This window comes from Mytilus edulis, chromosome 9 (assembly GCF_963676685.1).
Source record: "Mytilus edulis chromosome 9, xbMytEdul2.2, whole genome shotgun sequence".
Classification (NCBI taxonomy): domain Eukaryota; kingdom Metazoa; phylum Mollusca; class Bivalvia; order Mytilida; family Mytilidae; genus Mytilus; species Mytilus edulis.
In genome coordinates this window covers 6,378,110-6,401,725 of record NC_092352.1, presented here as the reverse complement: position 1 = coordinate 6,401,725, position 23,616 = coordinate 6,378,110, and the positions used below count along the sequence as shown (strand labels likewise).

At 31.7% G+C, this 23,616-nt stretch overlaps 2 protein-coding genes across 3 annotated transcripts; one reads left to right on the top strand and one right to left on the bottom strand.

Moving 5' to 3' along the window:
• Window positions 1-1,318: 1,318 nt before the first annotated feature.
• Window positions 1,319-17,113, bottom strand: LOC139489473 (transmembrane protein 180-like). 2 transcript variants are annotated; one of them, XM_071275904.1, is made up of 6 exons: window positions 17,028-17,113; window positions 9,229-10,156; window positions 8,183-8,337; window positions 6,506-6,589; window positions 3,909-5,852; window positions 1,319-3,375 (listed from the first exon to the last, which is right to left on the bottom strand). In XM_071275904.1, exons 2-5 carry the CDS (start codon window positions 10,105-10,107, stop codon window positions 5,585-5,587), a joined length of 1,386 nt encoding a protein of 461 aa, XP_071132005.1. In that variant the 5' UTR covers window positions 10,108-10,156; window positions 17,028-17,113; the 3' UTR covers window positions 1,319-3,375; window positions 3,909-5,584. The 2 variants fall into 2 exon arrangements, with proteins under 2 accessions (XP_071132005.1, XP_071132004.1); XM_071275903.1 differs by having other exon boundaries at window positions 17,032-17,113.
• LOC139489474 (UPAR/Ly6 domain-containing protein bou-like) lies at window positions 17,082-23,491 on the top strand. Its single transcript, XM_071275905.1, has 3 exons — window positions 17,082-17,247; window positions 19,324-19,476; window positions 20,878-23,491. The coding sequence occupies exons 1-3, from the start codon at window positions 17,196-17,198 to the stop codon at window positions 21,087-21,089; spliced, it is 417 nt and encodes a 138-aa protein (XP_071132006.1). The 5' UTR covers window positions 17,082-17,195; the 3' UTR covers window positions 21,090-23,491.
• The last annotated feature ends 125 nt before the right edge of the window (window positions 23,492-23,616 follow it).

Here is a 23,616-nt window from a genome sequence, read left to right as displayed (position 1 = left end):
TTGAGAATGGAAATGGGGAATGTGTCAAAGAGACAACAACCCGACCATAGAGCAGACAACAGCTGAAGGCCATCAATGGGTCTTCAATACAGCGAGAAACTCCCGCACCCGAATGCGTCCTTCAGCTGGCTCCCAAACAAATATGTATACAATGAACTAGTTCAGTGATAATGGACATCATACTAAACTCCAAATTATACACAAGAAACTAAAATTTAAAAAAATACAAGATTAACAAGGGCCAGAGGCTCCTTACTTGGGAAAGGTGCAAAAATGTGGCGGGTTAAACATGTTTTTTGAGATCTCAACACTCACCCTATACCTCTAGCCAATGTAGAAAAAAACAAATGCACAACAGTACACACAGTAAAACTCAGTTTCAGAGAAGTCTGAGTCCGATGTCAGAATAGGAAACAAAAGAAAATAAACAAAAGTGTTGAAGACTTGATATATTTTTGCTTTTCAAGATTTAATGGTCCAGATAATGGATCTTTCACTTCCAGCAAATCATTCACATTTTTTGTTACTTGGTTCATATTCCCTTCACATTTTGTTACTTGGTTCACATTTTATGTTTTTTTGGTATCATGCAGTAGAGACTAGTAAGGCAGCAACCATTTGATTTCGGGGGGGGGGGGGGGGGGGCTATGTTTTTTTTGGGAAAAAAAGTTTGTTTCCAGTTTTTGATTTTGAGAAAAAAAAATTGTTTGTTTCACCCTCAGCTGCCACTATATGTAATGCTAAAATTGAAAGAAAAAAAAATTTATCCAGAAAAAAAAACATAGCCCCCCCCCCAGAAAATCAAATGGTTGCTGCCTTAGTAGAAAAAGGTGAAAGATTCTTCACAAAGAGAATATATCTGTGTCATTTACAAATAAATTCACATCTTCTATCATCATGAATTACTGGAGGTTGTGGTCTAAGCAAGGGCAGAATAGAATCCTTCCAACACAAATAAAAATAAAATGTACATGTAGAAATAACTCATTATTGTCACTTTAATTTGTATTCACATTATATCGTATATACTATCTGAATTAGTTCGCTAAGAATTCTGCTAAAACCAGTGCTAATGGGGCTGTCTTGAACTTGTAGTGAGGTGAGTTATTTTTGCTCCATGTTGAAGGCCTCACTATGACTTTGAGATGAAGAACAGCAATGGAAGCACTGTTCCTTTGCTTTTTGTGTGTTTTCTTGCTATGCAAGTAGTGACTTTGTGTCACAGATGGATACCCCATATCCTATTCTATAACAATCAAATTCCTAGCAGGGAATGCAGACAAAACTTGTGGCTTATAATTGAAATAAAGTCATGTTCAAAATTTATAGATTTTAATCCAAAACATAAAATCTCTACAGAAAAAAATTAAATGTAAAAATTAATTGAAATTATAACAAAAACATAAATATAATAAAAAAAAACAGATATTATTATTACGTTAAGTGTGCAACCATTGTGACCACTAGAAAACAGTCTAGCTTGCATACCAGTGAAATTTTCACTTAAAATAAGACACACTTAACAAAAATTATATCCACTGCAACCTTGAAAAATTTTATATGAAGTTTTTGGTTTTGAGATGAAACAGAACCAAAAAAATTCTTAAAATACTAGAGACAAATATTTGTCTTGAAATTGATTAAAATTATTCAACTTTTTTTTAAAGTGATTCGTGTGAGTAGCTTTTTTGATATAATCATTGATTTCAGAGCAGTTGAAAATTAACTCCTCAAATAAATAAGGTTAACATAATAAAATTCAGTAAACCATAGTATTTTTAAACCACAATCATATAATTTTTATCAGATCTAAAATATTTAATACAGGAAATTGCACTTTTCTATTTCTAATTTCTCTAAGAAAAATACAGCCATTGTAAGTCACATTTTTTTTAAAAGCTGTTAGTTAATCTTCACTACAGATAGGTTATGAATGTTTGGAAAAAAATATAAACAACAAAACATTTGGTTGTTTTCTTTATCAACTTTCCTTTTTTTCCTATGTGTAATTCATTTTCCCCAAAAAATTCAACATCTTAGTTTTTGTATACACCATTGGAATAAATATATAATCTCAGTTTTAATATGAGAAAACAAAATGATATCTGTTCAGTTAATAAAAAAAATCATTATTATCAAAAGATGGAAAAAAGTAAAATCACAAAACTAACAAACTCTGAGGAAAATTAAAAACTAAAAGTCCCTAATCAAATGGCAAAATCAAGTTCAACACATCAAACAAATGGATGACAACTGTCATATTCCTGACTTGGAACAGCCATTTTCTCAAAAGATGGAAGACTGTTAAAGAAAATGATATTAAACTTTCATTCAAGGCTGTCAATAATTGTTCTATAAATGATAGACATTATTATAGAATAACTAATCGAAGAATTCAAATAGAGAAAAATATTCAACAAGTGACCGAACAAAACATTAATTCACTAATGCGTGCAGCGCATGAGTTAATTATCAGTGTTGTTTGGTCACGAGTTGAATATTTTTCGATATTTGAATTCTTTGATTAGTTATTCTTTTTTTTACATTGGCAAATGGCCTTTTTTATGAAATTAAAGTAGAAAATGTAAGGAACTATATCTTTTTCAACGCATTCACAATTTGTTTTAACCCGAGGTTATCCACTTCTTGACAACGCCTATTGTTGTATGACGTCAGAGGAGTGAAATAACCACGTTTTTTTTCACATGTGAAATTATCAGTTTTTATTTCACTGGGAAATCAATTGCAACCAATGTAATAATTTTTAATAATTATAAGCATCAATGAAAATTAACTGAACAAAAAATTTAAATCAACAGGAAATTGTCTTATGCATAATCTTTATTTCCATTAAACATGAAACCATTGTCATTATTATTATAGCTATATCAGTATGCATATAAAAAAATGTTAATATCTTAACAACATAATAAATTAAACTTATAAGTAAAAACAACCCTCTATGAGAGAAAAATTAAACAAAAATTAAAACATATTAGATTTAAATTGCACGCCATTTTAATATAAAAAATATAATTTCTATGAAAACATCTACATTAACAAAATACAAAATACAATAAAAAAAGATGAGTTTAACCCCAGTTGTATATGTATTGCACAATAAAACTAGAGTACATATGTTAAGATATCTTTACCACTTTACTGATTATGACTTAGGTAGCTTTCCTTATGTTTTTTTAATGACCTTGACTGGCTATAAAGCCCTTGCACTGTCAGTATTAAAGGTAGCTAGGGTGTCTTCCTACATCTGGTATTTGAAAAAGCAGATAACAATTAGATTATCCCTTTCCTCCATAATGACGCGATGCCACCCCCTTTACTCCATAATGACGCCTTTTGACGCCTGTGTAGTACCTCAGTTGAAAAAAGAGGGACGAAAGATACCAAAGGGACAGTCAAACTCATAAATCTAAAACAAACTGACAACGCCATGGCTAAAAATGAAAAAGACAAACAGAAAAACAATAGTATACATGACACAACATAGAAAACTAAAGAATAAACAACACGAACCCCACCAAAAACTAGGGGTGATCTCAGGTGCTCCGGAAGGGTAAGCAGATCCTGCTCCACATGTGGCACCCGTCGTGTTGTTTATGTGATTACAAATCCGGTAAATAGTCTAATTCGGTAGGTCCCATTCATGAAAGGGAAGGGGATTGTAGTTACGACGTAAGGAACATATCCGATATCATTTGTGAAACGGTTATTTCATAACGGTCAACCAACTCGTGATGGCGTCCGTAAAATTTACGAAGGGATGATTTCAACTTCACCATTTGGAACTCTTGGTTTAATAGCTTCCTTGTGAGCAGTAACCCTCTATCAAGAAAATCATGATAGGAAATGCAAGCACGGGAATATCGTATCAATTGGGAGATATATACCCCGTAAAATGCTTTGACTACAAAATGTCTGCATCAGACTTAAACAAAATTGTATCCAATATGAAAAGGAGATTCATGAGAATTATCTGACTTGAATTTCATTGATGAAATATTGGTTTTCACAATGCATTAACACTTTAAAACTGATGATTGCGAGATGAAGTATATTAAAAAAAAAATCCATGGAGGAAAGGGTTAAATAGATATAGGAAGATATATATCTTTAATGAAAAGTGAAAATTTCAGGAGTGGTTTGTAATTCATGTGTATTACTATTTGTGTTAATATAGAAATTTATGTGTTTTATCATATTTACGAGTGTAGTTTACAAAACAACAAACTTTTTTGTTCGTTTCAATTTTTTCAATCTTTGCCAAATTAGGGAAGGTACTCGAATATAAGGCAAAGGCAATGTGTTGAAGACTGTACTTTCACATAATAATGGTTTACTTTGAGAAATTGTGACTTGGATGGAGAGTTGTCTTATTGGCATTCATACCAGATCTTCTTATATCTATAAGGGGAGATAACTCAAATAAACTAATTTTTATAATAAATGTGTTGTGAATTTACCTATTTTATTGTGTAGCAAGAAAACAGGTCTGGTGACCCAATTATTTCTTTTTCTTATCAAAAAGCAGATTATAAGAGCAATCTTCTCATATTTTATTTTTAAATTATATGGCGTAGTTTTCTTTTTATCATACAAAATTGGGTTTTCCATGCATAATCTACACAAAATCTGACAATTTTGCACAGCCCCCTAGCCTGAAAAAAACCCAGTGACCCATACTTTTTATTATATTTAAAAAAAAAAAAGCATGATATAAACTACATCTTGAAAAACTATTAAAAAAATCTGTGGATTTTGATTTAGACTCTCGATTTACCTTACGTGTTTAAGATCAGAGTTTTATTACATGTTTCAAATAAATTAAACTGGGATAAAGGAGGGAACATTTATATTGTGAATGGATAATGAGGGTGTTTTGGATGAGGACAGAATGTTGCCTTGCAACAGGCCACATTGAGAACCTTATTAGAAATGTAGCAATGGTACTTTAAGGCACAGAGATTATTTCTCCCTTTCTACACTCTATGTTAATCAAGAAATTATTTATGTAAAATTATAGGATAGTACAAACATTAGACCAATCAATGAGGTGGATGGATTAACAAGAAAGTCTTTCCCAAACAGTTATTATCAAAAACTAAAAATTGTTGAAGGCCGTACGGTGACCTATTTTTGTTAATGTCTGTGTCATTTTGGTCTCTTGTGGACAATTGTCTCATTGGCAATCATACCACATCTTCTTTTTTATAAATCTTCAAGTAATAAGTATACTGATTAAAACAGTATAAGTAATCCACAGCGTACTGGTAAAGTAAGGATATTCTTATTGTGTTCTATGGTCACAAATGCTAAATGAGTCAGAGAGGGCAGGATGATCAAAATCATTACTTGACCCAAGAAATTTAAAAAAAAAATGAATTTGTTGCTTATATTACAAATATGTTGACGTAGTTCATAGTTAAGTTACTATAACATAATTTTTTTATTTTTATTATTTATAAGAAAATTGATGAATATTTCAACTATATCATAAAATTCAAAAAACATAACCAGACTAAGGATGTCTTTGGTATCCCAGCTATTCCTCTATTTAAACGAAAAATCAAAAATCAGTACATGTTGCATTGGTTTTTCCTCGAATAGAGAAAAATGACCAGGAAATAAACTGAATTGCTCCTATTATAACTGAGTAAAAACAGACTAAGGTAAACATGGCTGATCTAAGTTCTTCAGATCCTTCTCCTTTTTGGTCTTTCAATCCACTGTAACCATAGAGATTCAAAATGGCCACCACAAACATTGGTGCCAATGAGATTGCAGGTTTTGTAATTAATGCATTAGTTCCAAATACCATAGATGATATGGGATGTCTGAAATAGAAAAAACAGCACTCCATAACATACTTTTATTTTCATGGACAGAATATAACTCTTGACATTAAAAGAGAAAAATAAAATATCTGCTGTGAATTGATTTATTTTCGTGGGTAACAATTTTCATGGATTCAGGAAAATGTTCATTTTTTCGTGGATATCTGATTTATTGGTTTGTCAAAGTCTGCATACATTCTTATAGAATTTTTTTTATTAGTTGGACATTGAAACTCATGGTTTCCCTGGTAACCTTGAAATCCATGAAAAATGTTATTCATCAAATAATTATGAATCCACTGTATAAGATGAGATTTTTCGGTAATAAAAGAAACAATTCCATTGTGAATTGCACATTGACTTAAAATTGTTCATTCCAGCATACATTAAGATCATGATAGTACGTTTTCTGCCTTGTGTAGACATGACATTCATTGATGAGCCACTTTCTTTGAAAATTGATGTACAAATGTTAAAATTATTTTAAAAAGTTTTTCTGCTGCCAAACAGCATTTTTGTGTAGTAGAAAGGGCCATCTGGCATAGGAAGTAATTATAAAATTAGTAAATTTGAGGACTTTATCATAATTTCACACTAACAAGAAATGGAGCATATTCTCTCTTGAACTAAACAAATCATATATTGTCACTTACTTCCTTTTGTATTTTGCCATGTTGTCATCTGCTATATCTGATAATGGCATATTAAACAGAGAAAATGAAGCAAAAGTCACACAACTGTAAATATAAAAGAAAAATTCTGTTAATGTTTAAATAATTCTCATTGGCACTCATACCACATCATAGCTGCCAACTGTCACTATTTCCGCAGGAATATCCCCATGAAAGCTCCCAAATGGAAACATTGAAAGAGCAATTTTGTCCACCATTTTAAATAAAACAATTAATTTAACAATAGCCATAGGCTTGAAAAAGTATGAAGGAGTAAAAAAACAACATTAAGATACATTTGAAGGCCCCCTTGAAGGTTTTTTAGGACTGTTAGAGCCATCTTGCACGTAAAAACCCCATGGGCATTTTGAAAAGTTGGCAGGTAGCCACATCTTCCTATATCTATTTACACAAAAAGACAAATTATAGACCATGTAGACAGTAAAAGGTTTATGAAAGATCTAAATCCAAATAAATGGGGAATGTGTCCATGGGACACAGATGATGCCCCTGCTTGCATATAAGTTTAAACATTATAATGGGACATAACCCAAGAACTGTAAAAGTGATGCCACCCAAATTTGGACTTGATCTGAGTTTTGTGGTAATTAGTATTGTGTATACAATTCATAAAATTTTGTTGAGACAAACTTAAGTTAGAGAACAGAAATGAAAAATTCAGCAACTTTTCCATTTTTAAAGGGGCATAACTCTTGAACTGTAAAAAAATGACTCCACCGAAATTCAAACTTGATCTGTGTTTTATGGTAATAAGCATATAGTGTATAAGTTTACTAACATTTGGCTGAGGCAAACTAAAGTTAGAGAAAAGAAACAAAAATATTATGCAATGTTTTATTTGTAAAGGGGTATAACTCTAGAATGGTTAATGTCACACCACCAAAATTCATACTTAATCTGTTTTGTGGTGACAAGTATTGTGTATAAGTTTCAAAACATTTGGTTGAGGCAAACTTAAGTTAGAATACAGAAATGAAAAATTTAGCAACTTTTCATTTTTAAAGGGGCATAACTCTAGAACTGTAAAAATGACACCACCTTAATTCAAAATTGATCTGTGTTTTTTTGTAAGTAAGCATTGTGTATAAGTTTCATAACATTGGTTGGGGCAAACTAAAGTAAGAGAACAGAAACCAACTTTTGGACGTATGTACGTACAGACCAACAAGGGTAAAACCTAATGCCCCTCCTCTATAGCAGGGTCATAAAAATGACAAGTTCAACTATCTCCCGGACACCAATTCGGGGATGTACAGGATATACTAACATACATACAAGTAGACAGACAAGGGCAAAACTAAATGCCCCCACCACTACAGTGGGGGCATAAAAATATCTAGCCTTACCAGCACACCATAAAAAAACTTTCAATAATGCCTTCACAATGATATGCCTTCTCCAGGATCTGCCTTTCTTGAACAACGTTAATTGAGCCCTAACACTAGTTTTTGTTCAATTTTTATATTTCTGTGTACTATTTTGTGGACTGTTTTTTTTTCAGGTTTTTTTTTAGGGGCATAGTTGATAAATTTCAGTTCTGTATTGTTGCTTATTTTTTTTAATTTTGATTTTTCTTGTACGCATTTGGTTAGATAAACCTCTATGTATCATATAAATGTACAAGTTATATGAACTTACCTATCTAACAAGACAAAGAGCATCAGCAGCCATGGTTTGTTCCATCCCCAGATATACATTGAAATCCCAGCCACAACTGTGTACATGTAACTACATCTGATTACAGAAAAGTAGGAATATCTCCTAATCAATGGTGCACCAAATATCACCAACACCTGAAATCAACAGAAATACAACATTTTTTCAATTAAGTGAGCAGAGGATCTTCATTTATGCAGTAGTATCTTAAATGACAAATTGCAAGACATGGAATCATAAGGTGGTATAAAGGTCTTTGATGATTTTGAAGAGTTAATTATTGCCAAATTCAGCCCAAGGAAAAATTACAAGTGTTGAGGATTTGTGCTTGGATGCTAGTTTTTTTACATATATGATGAGTTTGCACACATCCAGTGATCTGATTTGAGCTTTGGAGGCCATGCATGGTCTTTTATTTTCTGTACCACAATATTTTGTAACCTTTTTTTACAGCTTTATAGCTTCTAAACCACCAAATTTACCAGGGGTTTCAATGAAACCTCAACAATACTGAAAAACATCAACTGCAGTAATGTTCTATTATAAGATTCAAAAATGTATAACAATATTAATTGTTACACAAAATTTTGCACTTTACTGTAGTTTGTGGTCAATACAATATTGAGGGGGAGGGGCATTGCAATGGGACATCACTTCTCTTGGATAAAGGAGACACATTCATCATCATAATGTAGACTATTTTTATAGCTTAGCAGTTTGAAATTTTTATATTTGAAAAGTTAAAATTTTATTATAAGCTGTTGACACAGGGGTATGTCTTGCCTGTATGTAATTCTGAAACTTAAATACAAATTTTAAATTCAAATAGCAATAGTTTAACTGGTAAATTCGTAAATTTGGCAAAATATTCAGTAAATGAACTATTATTGAACTTACAGGGTCAAATAATTATTTCTATGAATTTAAATATAGTGCCTACCAATGGTTACAACATATCAAGTCTCATCAAAACAAAACAAAATTCATTAAATCTTTTAAGAAAAGTTACAAACATCTTAAAAACCTACCGATGCTGAAATTGTTGTTGCACCATAGAATGTCTTTCTAACACTAAGTGGAATATCACTCTCTGAGATTAACTGATCACAGATGATTGCTGTAAAATTACTGAGAAATGTATTGTGAAATTGGTGAAAAAAGTTAGTGACTACAAATGATATAAAATTTCTGTCTGATAAAATCTGGCATGTCTGTTTACAATAAGATTCATCCATTGTCTTGGCATGTGATATATCAACATCTCCCTCTTTTTTCTCCGATAAATTCATTTCTTTCAAGTCATATTCAGTATGAGCATTTTTTCCTGTGTATCTAAACAACGACCATGAAATCAGGGCTAAAATTGCTGTGGTTATCTGAAAAGCCCAGAAATTGTGAAGACTATTGGAGGTGAATTCTAGAAACAGAACACTCGTTCCTCCAACCAGCCTTGCGACCTCTGCAAATCGTGTTAGTGTTATTCTGTCATTGGTGTCTTTAGAAAGCTCAGAAAATAATGAACAAACTGCTAATCCTACGAAGGTAAACATTGTGTCCCATATAAATAATGCTACAATTAAATGTAGTCCAACAATCCATGTGCCATGTCCCCATGGTATCCATGGTAATATGAATGACAAAGCAAACAAAGGTCCAGAATACATGATACTTTCTCTACGTGTTTTTGTAAATGATAAGTTTGTACTATCCTGAATGTATGCAAATAGTGGATCATTGACGGCATTCCAGATCATAAACAATACTTGAGACAACTGGAACCATTTCTCATCAATATGATAAAAGTTCATAAAAACTTTCACATAGTAGAATGAAAAGGCTCCACTTATAAGACTAAAAGCTGTGATAGATGCACAATATGCCAGAATGGATTGGTTAGTTAATGCCATGGTCTTCAGCTATTTCACAAGAATTCACAATTCATCCACTGTGCAGCAACTGAAATGAAATTATGTTTTTTTATTACAAAAGACAGGAAACTTTTCCACAAAATCATTTTCTTTTGTATGTCAATGTATTTAAACCTTTGCCAATACTTTTGTCCCATTGAATAAATACTATGAATACAATAGCTACTGTTCAATATACACTGATTTAATCATAAAAATTTAAATGATGAGCAAAATATTTAGCATTGCCAATTTGGTCCCAAATGAAATTTGCATAGTTTTTGGTGTGAGTATTCAGTTATTATGAAAGGCATAATAGCAACAATATTGTTACCTTGTAACTAAGTATAATCTTGTAATTTAAGGTAGTTCAAATCACCATTTAAGATCATTGCAACATTATCATTTATTTATCAAATAAGAAAATACATATAGGCACATTTAAAAAATATACATATAAAAACAGATATAAGTATCTGCTAAACAGATCTACTATTACAATAATATATCCCATCTGCAGTGTTAAGACTGTAAAAATAATTGGATGTCAGAAGTTTTTTTTCAAAAAGTTTGTTACAAATAAATCATTGTAAATAACAGTGATCCATCTTTTAGTTGTTTACCGTAGTAGAACATTACTTTTCATTGACAGTAAAAGAGCCAGCAGAAAGAAAAAAAATTATCTGTATGTGTAACCCTTAAATTGTTCACATCTTTTAATTTATACATTTTTATAAGCTCAAACTTTTGACAACAGTATTATTTTACACTGATTGATTGGTGTTTAAAGCCACTTACAACACTTTTGTACTATTTTGTGGTGGTTAGTTTTTATTCGTGGAGGAAGCCTGAAGAGAACCCCAGAACTTTGGTAGGAAAACTGACAAAATTAGACAATTAAGTTTAGAGTCCACGGAACCTGCCAAGCTTGGGGTTGGAACTCACAACCTCAGTGTTGAATGGCTAATGTTATAGTAGTTTGAACTGACAACCTCAGTGTTGAATGGCTAATGTTATAGTAGTTTGAACTGACAACCTCAGTGTTGAATGGCTAATGTTATAGTAGTTTGAACTGACAACCTCAGTGTTGAATGGCTAATGTTATAGTAGTTTGAACTGACAACCTCAGTGTTGAATGGCTAATGTTATAGTAGTTTGAACTGACAACCTTAGTGTTGAATGGCTAATGTTATAGTAGTTTGAACTGACAACCTTAGTGTTGAATGGCTAATGTTATAGTAGTTTGAACTGACAACCTTAGTGTCGAATGGCTAATGTTATAGTAGTTTGAACTGACAACCTCAGTGTCGAATGGCTAATGTTATAGTAGTTTGAACTGACAACCTCAGTGTCGAATGGCTAATGTTATAGTAGTTTGAACTGACAACCTCAGTGTCGAATGGCTAATGTTATAGTAGTTTGAACTGACAACCTCAGTGTCGAATGGCTAATGTTATAGTAGTTTGAACTGACAACCTCAGTGTCGAATGGCTAATGTTATAGTAGTTTGAACTGACAACCTCAGTGTTGAATGGCTAATGTTATAGTAGTTTGAACTCACAACTTCAGTGTTGAATGGCTAATGTTATAGTAGTTTGAACTGACAACCTCAGTGTTGAATGGCTAATGTTATAGTAGTTTGAACTGACAACCTCAGTGTTGAATGGCTAATGTTATAGTAGTTTGAACTGACAACCTCAGTGTTGAATGGCTAATGTTATAGTAGTTTGAACTGACAACCTCAGTGTTGAATGGCTAATGATATAGTAGTTTGAACTGACAACCTCAGTGTTGAATGGCTAATGTTATAGTAGTTTGAACTGACAACCTCAGTGTTGAATGGCTAATGATATAGTAGTTTGAACTGACAACCTCAGTGTTGAATGGCTAATGTTATAGTAGTTTGAACTGACAACCTCAGTGTTGAATGGCTAATGTTATAGTAGTTTGAACTGACAACCTCAGTGTTGAATGGCTAATGTTATAGTAGTTTGAACTCACAACTTCAGTGTTGAATGGCTAATGTTATAGTAGTTTGAACTGACAACCTCAGTGTTGAATGGCTAATGTTATAGTAGTTTGAACTGACAACCTCAGTGTTGAATGGCTAATGTTATAGTAGTTTGAACGCACAACCTCAGTGTTGAATGGCTAATGTTATAGTAGTTTGAACTGACAACCTCAGTGTTGAATGGCTAATGTTATAGTAGTTTGAACTCACAACCTCAGTGTTGAATGGCTAATGTTATAGTAGTTTGAACTCACAACCTCAGTGTTGAATGGCTAATGTTATAGTAGTTTGAACTGACAACCTCAGTGTTGAATGGCTAATGTTATAGTAGTTTGAACTGACAACCTCAGTGTTGAATGGCTAATGTTATAGTAGTTTGAACTGACAACCTCAGTGTTAATTGGCTAATGTTATAGTAGTTTGAACTGACAACCTCAGTGTTAATTGGCTAATGTTATAGTAGTTTGAACTGACAACCTCAGTGTTGAATGGCTAAAGTTATAGTAGTTTGAACTGACAACCTCAGTGTTGAATGGCTAATGTTATAGTAGTTTGAACTGACAACCTCAGTGTTGAATGGCTAATGTTATAGTAGTTTGAACTGACAACCTCAGTGTTGAATGGCTAATGTTATAGTAGTTTGAACTGACAACCTCAGTGTTGAATGGCTAATGTTATAGTAGTTTGAACTGACAACCTCAGTGTTGAATGGCTAATGTTATAGTAGTTTGAACTGACAACCTCAGTGTTGAATGGCTAATGTTATAGTAGTTTGAACTGACAACCTCAGTGTTGAATGGCTAATGTTATAGTAGTTTGAACTGACAACCTCAGTGTTGAATGGCTAATGTTATAGTAGTTTGAACTGACAACCTCAGTGTTGAATGGCTAATGTTATAGTAGTTTGAACTGACAACCTCAGTGTTGAATGGCTAATGTTATAGTAGTTTGAACTGACAACCTCAGTGTTGAATGGCTAATGTTATAGTAGTTTGAACTCACAACCTCAGTGTTGAATGGCTAATGTTATAGTAGTTTGAACTGACAACTTCAGTGTTGAATGGCTAATGTTATAGTAGATTGACTACTTAGACAACTCTCCCACTGTAGCCCCATTTTTCTCTGAAAAAATCAATTTTAAACTTACATTGTATTATGATTATTTTGACATGAGTAGAAGTCAATATTTTAGGTATAGAATCAGTTTATGATTGATAAATAGGCAATCTGTGTTAAAAGTGTGCAGACCTGCCAACCATCTCAATTTATAGGGAATTTCCCATTGAGAGGTGTTTACCTGAATATTGAAATTCTTAATTATATAAACTGAACAACTAAAAACCAGCATTTAAATGAGTTAAAAGGGCATTTAAACATATACAATTAATTTACATACTCATTCAAACAATAGAGTAGTAGATTAAAAACACTTGGGACAATATGTGAAGCATTGGCAATTTGGCATGAAAGGTTGTTCATGTTAAAAACCTGATAAATTAACATGTTAACACATAATGTTATAAAATCATACTTAATGCAATAAATATAGTTTTAACGCATTATAACAAATACAGTATTTAATAAAGGCATTCAAGAAATCGATATTTTAACACATTAAACTTTGCATTAACTAAGTCTATAGAGGTCTAACCTGTATATGAAAGAAAAAACATTCATCACTATAAAATGACTATCTCACTTGCTATACTGTGTCATTATAAAACCCATTTAAATCCAATCAACACTTTAACTTTATGTTACTTTAATACATCAAAACAATGTTTAGTTCATTGAAACATTAATTTATGCGTTTAAACATCTTTTAAAAAGGGACGAAAGATACCAGAGGGACAGTCAAACTCATAAATCGAAAATAAACTGACAACACCATGGCTAAAAATGAAAAGGACAAACTGACAAACAATAGTACACATGACACAACATAGAAACTAAAGAATAAACAACACAAACCCCACCAAAAAGTAGGGGTGATCTCAGGTGCTCAGGAAGGGTAAGCAGATCCTGCTCCACATGTGGCACCTGTGGTGTTGCTTATGAGATAACAAATCCTGTAAATAGTCTAATTCGGTAAATTAAACTGTTGAAACATCTTTTTACACATTATTTTATGTTTAAACATAGTTTATTGCTTTGAAACATAGTTTAATGCATTGAAACTTTGCTAAATGACTATAAAACTGTTCTTAATGAGCTCAAACATTGGTCATGTTAGTAAGGCATTAAAAACATTAGTCATGTTAGTAAGGCATTCAAAACATTGGTCATGTTAGTAAGGCATTAAAAACATTGGTCATGTTAGTAAGGCATTCAAAACATTGGTCATGTTAGTATTAAAGGCATTCAAAACATTGGTCATGTTAGTAAGGCATTAAAAACATTGGTCATGTTAGTAAGGCATTAAAAACATTGGTCATGTTAGTAAGGCATTAAAAACATTGGTCATGTTAGTAAGGCATTAAAAACATTGGTCATGTTAGTAAGGCATTAAAAACATTGGTCATTTTAGTAAAGCATTAAAAACATTGGTCATGTTAGTAAGGCATTAAAACATTGGTCATGTTAGTAAGGCATTAAAAACATTGGTCATGTTAGTAAGGCATTAAAACATTGGTCATGTTAGTAAGGCATTAAAAACATTGGTCATGTTAGTAAGGCATTAAAAACATTGGTCATGTTAGTAAGGCATTCAAAACATTGGTCATGTTAGTAAGGCATTAAAAACATTGGTCATGTTAGTAAGGCATTAAAAACATTGGTCATGTTAGTAAGGCATTAAAAACATTGGTCATGTTAGTAAGGCATTAAAAACATTAGCCATGTTAGTTAGGCATTAAAAACATTGGTCATGTTAGTAAGGCATTAAAAACATTGTTTATATTTAAAATGTTTAAAGATTTTCCATAATTTTTAACTTAAACACAATACAGTTGCTTTAAATGTTTTATTTGCTTTAAATGCAATGATGTTGCTTTAGTAAGGTTCCTTTTGACTTGCTACAGTTCCTTTTCTGAATTAATTACATATTTGTTTTAGCATTTATAGCCAAATTATTTTCATTAGTAAATAGATTACTGATTTCATATCATCATCTGTAATCAAAATTTTGGAAATTATTATTTTTTCTCCCAAGGTTTTTATAAAGGGGACAATATTAAAGGAAGTGAACTTCATCTTCAACTTTACCTCTGCAAGATTTGCAGAATCTTTCAGTTTCTAAAGTTTTTGATTTACTGTATCTCTCATTTTCAATGGAAATAAAATTGAGAAAGGAAATGGTGAATATGTCAAAGCGACAACCACCCGACCATAGAGCAAACAACAGCCGAAGGCAACCAATGGGTCTTCAATGTAGCGAGAATTCCCGCACCCGTAGGTGTCCTTCAGCTGGCCCCTAAAATATGCATAAAAGTACAGTGATAATGGACGTCATACTAAACTCCGAATTATACACAAGAAACTAAAATTTAAAATCATACAAGACTAACAAAGGCCAGAGGCTCCTGACTTGGGACAGGCGCAAAATTGCGGCGGGGTTAAACATGTTTATGAGATCTCAACCCTCCCCCTATACCTCTAGCCAATGTAGAAAAGTAAAACAATAACAATACGCACATTAAAATTCAGTTCAAGAGAAGTCCGAGTCTGATGTCAAAAGATGTAACAAAAGAAAATAAATAAAATGACAATAATACATAAATAACAACAGACTACTAGCAGTTAACTGACATGCCAGCTCCAGACCTCAATTAAACTGATTGAAAGCTAATGTGCACTTTTTCTAATTATTATGAGAAGTGATCTCTCATATTTTTGTACATTGTATATCAAAGGTCAAATGATGAGCAAATTTTACAATTATGTCATAGTTTACCTGTGTTATCAGACTTAAAAATCTCAAGTTGATTTGATATTTTGCTTTATATTTAACATTTTAAATTCATATGATATAAAATATGGATAAAGCTTGAGTTCTGTATGTAAAGCCTATAAGCTTGTAAGCCTTACCATGGATACCCAAGATATTTATATAGTCTTACTATAAATCCGTGTTTCTTTTTTAATTATTGTTGAACAAGTGCAATGATAACACACCAAAGTGCAATGGTGTAACATGCTAAAGTGCGAAAGTGTAATGGAATAGACAACTTTCGAGTTCGGTGCATTTCCGTCAAAAACTCTGGTTTTAGTGAACGTCATTTGTGCGTTTAGGGGCGTCGTCACTTCCATTCCAATGTTGAGCGAGTGGTTGGAAAACTATAATTCTATATTGTACGAATTATTCGGCAAATTGAATTCTCAAAATTGACAATCAGCATTGCTGTCATTAGGGAATTGTCATAATGTACCTACAGAACAACCATTATTTCTAGTTTATCCTGCACAATGACGATCACTAAGACGCTTGATGAACGTAAATAGTGCAGGGATACAGGCGACCCCCTCTATCTGGTAAATGACGTCATAAAGGCGCGTATAATTGACGATTTTTTGCCGGTGACGGATGAACTCGAAAGTGGTCTATTGGGGGTTTGTTGCTGTGATCTAACAGTTTTTTGTTTATTCTGACACCTTTTTGTCGAGAACACTATGATAATTATAACTGTGCACACAAAAATATGTGATTTTCTACTATCTCACCTTAAATTAACTTGTATTTCAATACAATTGAAATTATAAAAAAAAAGTAATAGTATATTCATTTTGATCTCCTTTTCATTTAAGTCCGTTGTTATTTCAATATCTGAAGGTTTTTTTGGTCTTTGGTTATATTTTGTATTTTTCCTACTTTCAACTTCAAAATTAACATGGAACTGTTTTAATTAGGAGAGTCAACACCAATTTAAATGAACAAAAATTAACAATACTTCAGTATAATTGATTGAATTACGTACGTTTAGTGGTTCATTTTGTATTCTGATGTTCGTGGAATGTTCGGTCTTTCCAACAGTTGTCTTTCCTGAATTCAACAACACAGTGTCGCCCTAATCGCAGGTGTTCATTTCCGCATTTACCTTGATTTTGAAAACAGAAACATAAAGAAGACACATAAAACATAATGTCACGGGAGACATTAATCCTTTTACTGATATATTTTTCTATAAATATTGGTAGGTTGTTTTAAACTTTTCCTACAAGACAGCAACTGTACTTTAAAGTCTTTAAAATCTGCAAGATATAAAGTACTACAGGTGTTGACTCACCAGATTTACTTTTAAAAAATAAAACATCTTAGAAGCTGTAAAAATTCTCAAAAAATGTGAAAAAAAAAAATTGGAAGGTGGGATCACCTGACTTTTTAGATCAAAATACTGCTTAATATTAACAAAACTGGCTTTATTCCAGTATTGTCTTTCAGAATTTTTATTTTTTTTTAGATTTTGTACATAATATAATAATAGTAATATTACGTTAAGATTCACTCTGATCTCCTTCTTCTGCCTGGTACGGGAAAGACTCTGGTGCCTGAGTTTGGAATATCCTGAAACTGAGGCGCATTATAATGTTCATGCAAAGGGAGGTAGAAAATTGTGACATACATAAATAATCTAATGTTGGATGTAACGCATCTTCTGATTGGCTGACGTTATTTTGTTATGAGCCCATTGACATAATTTAGTCATGTGACTGTGACGTCATCAACGTTTTTACATGGTTTCCTGCGGTATAAAATGGAATTTAGAATTAAATTATAAGAAATGACTGTAATAATTTTTCTGTCTATTCGAAATAACATAAAAAAAATGTGGTGCACACTGTTTAATAACCTGCTACGCACGTTATTCAGTGTGCACCAAATTTTTAATGTTATTTCTTCATAGACAGAAAAAATATTACAGTCATTCCTTAAATGAAATAAAATATTTGCCACAGTTGAAGATACAAGATGTCACAACGTATCTCCATACGTTAGAAATAAATAAACAAAATTATGATCCCAAAGTCACAGCATAAAATATTAGCTTTTCGATAAATCTTATATTTATTTAGACTATTAAACGGAATCCATCTCAAATTTGAAATAAAATTTTAAATGATAAAAAAGTATATGGTTCCTATAATCAGTTGATAATACAATGTAGTCTTCATGATTAAAATTACCACTGAAATAGGTCATTAAATATCCTGGGAATTTGGATTTGAATTATCAGTTTTCAACTGGAATTTTTTAACCTTTTGACTGATTTCTTAAATGTCTTCCATTGAAATATATGTACCAGTAAATTTGTAATTTTCTTCCTTAACAGGAAGTTCAACTATACATGTAACTACATATGTATACATGTTATCTGTCAAATTAACTGAACCATTGAATGCATGTTTACCCCAATTACCTTTGTGTATTTCAAAGTTGTTTGAAAAGATGTTTGAGTGACTTCCCCTCTTTTGTCAACTTTCACAATATTCTCCTTAAATTACAATATTATTTTGATAAACAGATTAAATCTAAAGCTAATCTAATGCGTATCAGAATATGAATTTCTATATTTTTTCTACCTTAGGACATGCATGATCTTTATTTAGGATTTTTTTTTGGTGCTAATTGTAAAGTTATATGATTCGCTACTGACCCCCTACCCATCCATAGAGGGTAAGTAAAATTCATAGGGGGTGAGGCTGGAGGTCGAATCCCCTATGGATTTTATTCACCCTCTATGATCTGTAGGGTGTCAGTAGTTAACCGTATACTGAATTTATCGCACGCTGAACTTTATATGCTGCGTTTTGTTGAAAAATAAACAATGACACACAACATCAATAGATGACGTCACCATTAATAGTAGATCTGACGTCATGAACCCCTATGAAATTTACTACCCCCTACAGATCCTTAGGGGGTCACCACATGACAGCTTTAAAACAATCAAAACGTGATAATTTACCTGCAGTGCTATAATGACACATTTTAAACCCATAATTTTCAGGAAAATGCCAAGTCCACTGTTCCAAATCAATAGATATTGCATGAAATTATACACAAAAAAATCAATGTTTGATTTACCAAAATTTTGTCAAACTAGTCAGAGGTACATTTTGCTAGTAGCTAAAAAGGAAACAGATTTAGAAAATAAGAGACATTTAATCAACTTTCATAAAACAGCAACTCAACACTAAACAGTTAAAGCAAAATCCATTATAAAATGGAAGTTTGGAAAAGTTTTATACTTTATAAATTTCTTTTTCAGTTTCAGGATTGAATTGTTATCAGTGTAACTCTACATTAGATTCAAACTGTGCAGAAACATTTGACCACAGGCTGGAAAACAACCCTCTACAACCTAAAGCTTGTACTATCTATCTGGCCCAGTACTGTGTCAAAGTTACAGGAATATGGGGAGGTAAGATCAATATCTACACTTTTTATAATTTATCTAGTTTAGTATTTTGTTAAAGTAAGTTGGTTATGAGGAGGTAAGATCACAATCTACACTGTGTACAATATATGACGTCATATGTCTGTCAAAAAAGCATGTTGGTACATTTGTACAATAACATTGTAAGATTGAATAAGTTTTGCAAATGCTTCTTATCCCTTCTTTCCTTTAACTTGTTTATGACTGATGTTTTTTTAACTTGCAAATAGTGAAATAAAACTGATAAAACTTTTTTTATTTTTCTTTGAAATACAACTGTAAATTAGCATCTTAAACTAACTTACAAATGATTTGTGCAGGGGAGATAACTTATCTAAAAATGTTTTAAATTCAGGGGAGATAATTAAACTGGATTTTACTACAATTGAAAAGAATACCACCATATAAGGTTTCTCATGTTTTTTTTAATTATTTATTTCCTAAAAGTTTTTTCATTTATTACTGTTGATTTGGGGTTTATGATATCTATAATACTAAAATTACGAGGTCCAATTTATCAGCCGGCATCAGGTAAAAACGACATATCAAAGAATTCAACTTTATATATAGCTAATATAGGACAATTGTGTAGATTAAAAATTACACCACTCCAGACCCTTTTGTTTTCCACATAATTAATATTGCCAATAATTAACAAGTTCCGGGTCGAATCCGGTACCGATACCAATAGTATATTCACCTGTTACCTATTACCTTATCTGTACGTTCCGCATCTAACAGGCGCACCACCAAATATATACACGGGTCATAATCACAAAGTCGACACAACTAAATTCAATCATTGTCAAATTGTTCCCTATTGTAGTTTTTTTAATTAGTAAGACTTTCTAAGATAACAATACGAATACTAAAAATTTGGACTAAGGCGTAGAGGTACAGTTTTCAATTTGTTAGCGGGCATGACGATAAACAGCGAATCAAAGATATGAACTTTATTGGACAATGCTAAAAAATACTCAATTCCAGGACCTGAATATTACCAATAATTGAAAAGTTCCAGGTCGACGGGTTCAAACAGAAAGATTTGAAAGCAGAGAAAACTGTGTATCTTATAATAATTGGCACGACTTTATCAGATGACAATACCAATACTAAAATAAGGCTTACGCATAGTGATATACTTTAATTCAGTCACGGACCCGCGATATCACGGGTGTGTTCTAGTTTTTATTAAGATTTCAGAACCCAAATTTCATTAAAATAAGTATGTGATCTACATCTTGAATACTAAGACTGCTTTGAATGCTTTGAGATTTAACATTCTTTCAGGATAAATTTTCAAACATAGAAATTTAGCATCTCTTTATATTAAATAAGTATGTATCGTTGTGTAGTCCTTATATTTTTACCACTGTTCTTTTTCAGGTATTGTTGGAACACACAGATTCTGCAGTTCAAAAGATCTTGGTGACCGATGTCAGAATGTAATCTACCCTGATCACGACAGAATGTACAGGCCATGTGTGCATACATGTTCTGCTGATGGTTGTAACAGTGCTGCCACCTACTGGACAAAAAGGACAATAGCTTTCATAATAACAGCTGTATTTGTTTCTCTGAAAATGATGAAGTTTTAAGTATGCAATATATGATCTGTTCATTGTAGATATCATCTATACATAATGTATATATAGAATCTTCAAATACCTGTAATTGATTCATGATTTGTACATTATAATTAATATGAGGCAGGCATTACCTGTGAATGGGGACGAAGTTTGTTTAAATTATTTTTTTTGTATTTTAAATATTTGTTAAAAAAAAGATACGGAAATACCGTAACGTTTCCGATTTTGGTTCTGTTGTTAGGGATTTTACTTGTGACGTTATTTAAGTTATGACGTCATGTTCAATGTAAACAAAGAAACACAATGCATCAGGTAGGCCTAACATTTATTCATACCAAAGATAAAGAATGATTAAAAATGAAATATTGGTATTGTGTTCCTTGAGTTCCTATATTTTACTAGACTAATCAAAGTCTCACGACAACAAGACCGGAAGAAGGAAGTAGAGTTATGTGTTCTGCGCAGATCCGGAAATTAAAAAACACGACAAAAAAAAAATGAACGATTTTGAGTTCATTAGTACAATGAAAAATTCAGGAAATTTTCCCGATTTTTTTTTTTTTTTTTTATTGAATTTTCTACTGTAATAGGGGACTTCGTCCCCATATTAACATTCATAATTCATAACGTTTACAACTAAAATTAAGGGAAATTTTCAATCACACATTTTTCTAATCATTATAATTTCATGGAAGAAAAAAATATATAAAAAACTTCCTCCACTGACTTATACAGGTCAATAGCAAGTTACATGCACTGTCAATTCCTGGCTGCACTGTTCCTGATATACTCCAATTTATCAGGAATAAATAAAGAGAAGCAAAGATCAGACCAGGATTCCAGGATTTTTTTATATAACAGATTGTACTGTGAATTTTTATAGTATAACTAATCGCCGTATTTGAATATCAAAAATAAGACAACGCGTGACCGAACGACGCATGGATTAAACGAGTGCGCAGCACGAGTTTAATCCATAGCGGCGTTCGGTCACAAGTTGTCTTATTTTTGATATTCAAATACGGCGATTAGTTATTCTTTTTATTACATTGGCAAAATTTGGCTTTTTTTATAAAATTAATGTAGAAAATGTAAGGAACTATATCTTTTTCCTACGCATTGACAATTTGTTTTGATCCGACGTTATCGACGTCTTGACAACGCCTATTGTTGTATGACGTCAGAGAGTGAAATAACCACGTTTATTTCACATGTGAAATTATCGGTTTTTATCTAACTGGGAAATCAATGTAATTCATTGCAACCAATGTAATAATCCTTTATATTTCCTAAAACAACATCATAAAATTATGTTATTTTTTGTTCATTGGCTTATATAACTTAAGAAAATCTGATTTAAGCAATAAGAATAGTCTGTTTATGAAAGAGTGTGCAACTATTTGTTCAGCACTACATAGGACATCTGATTTTCTCTGTGCCATATTATATTGATACTTTGTGCATGTATATCATTTTTGTTTTCACATTCCAATCATTATTTTCAAAATGCTCAATATTTGATGATTTTTCTAAGACAAATGTTATCATACCTAATTGACCTTGTAAATTGTGGGATTTATACCTGTTATTTTGATACGCATTTGTTAAATTTAAGTAGCCATTAATCAAGCAGACAAATTCCTTGTGTTGTGCATGAAAAATCCGTTTGAATTTGTACAATTGTCACTTTTAAAAGACCAATGATTAAAACACTTTTTATGTTCATACTCTTAGCATAGTGATTATATTCTTTGAAGATTAGAAAAATAACCAATAGTTTATGGTATAAAGATATTGATACTTGTTTTGTACTGTCATTTTAAGATATGTAAATTGTATGCAATGTATATAGATAAAAGAGGTTAGTGATTATATTTTATATTTTGTACATTCATTAGGGAGAACATATCATAATTGATATCATCAGAAAAATAATCCAGCAGCAACAGCAACTTTAGTGATTTTTGTGAAACCTTTTGATAACCTGTACAATGTATTTTAAAACCGAAATATTCACATACATGTAATGCCCTCAGATATTTGGAAATTCTTGTACGCCAGCTTTTTATTTGGAGGGTGTTTTTTTTGTGTTTTTTTTAAATCATAAGTACACATTTGCTTCAGATGTGTTTATTGATATATATATGGTTGTGTAATTTATGGTTAATTACCAAGTTTTAAAAAATATGTTGTTCAAATATTTGTTGGCCTGATACAATCAAAAGCAATTCAAAAAGAGTTTCATATCATTTTCATAAAAATAATTTTATTTGTATAATTGTATATATAGAAACGATTCAATTTCTTTATTTGTACATACCAATTTGATAATATAATTTTTTTTCAATATACAAGTTTCTTTATCATTCCATTTTATATACTTTACAATGAAATAAAAATAATATATTTGACATTTTTTTGTTATTTCTTTATCTTATAATGAGTGAATATTGGTTATATTTTGTAATATTATCTTGTGTACTTACTTGCACAATACAAGTTGCCATTACTGTAAAATAAGAAAAAATGGTAATCC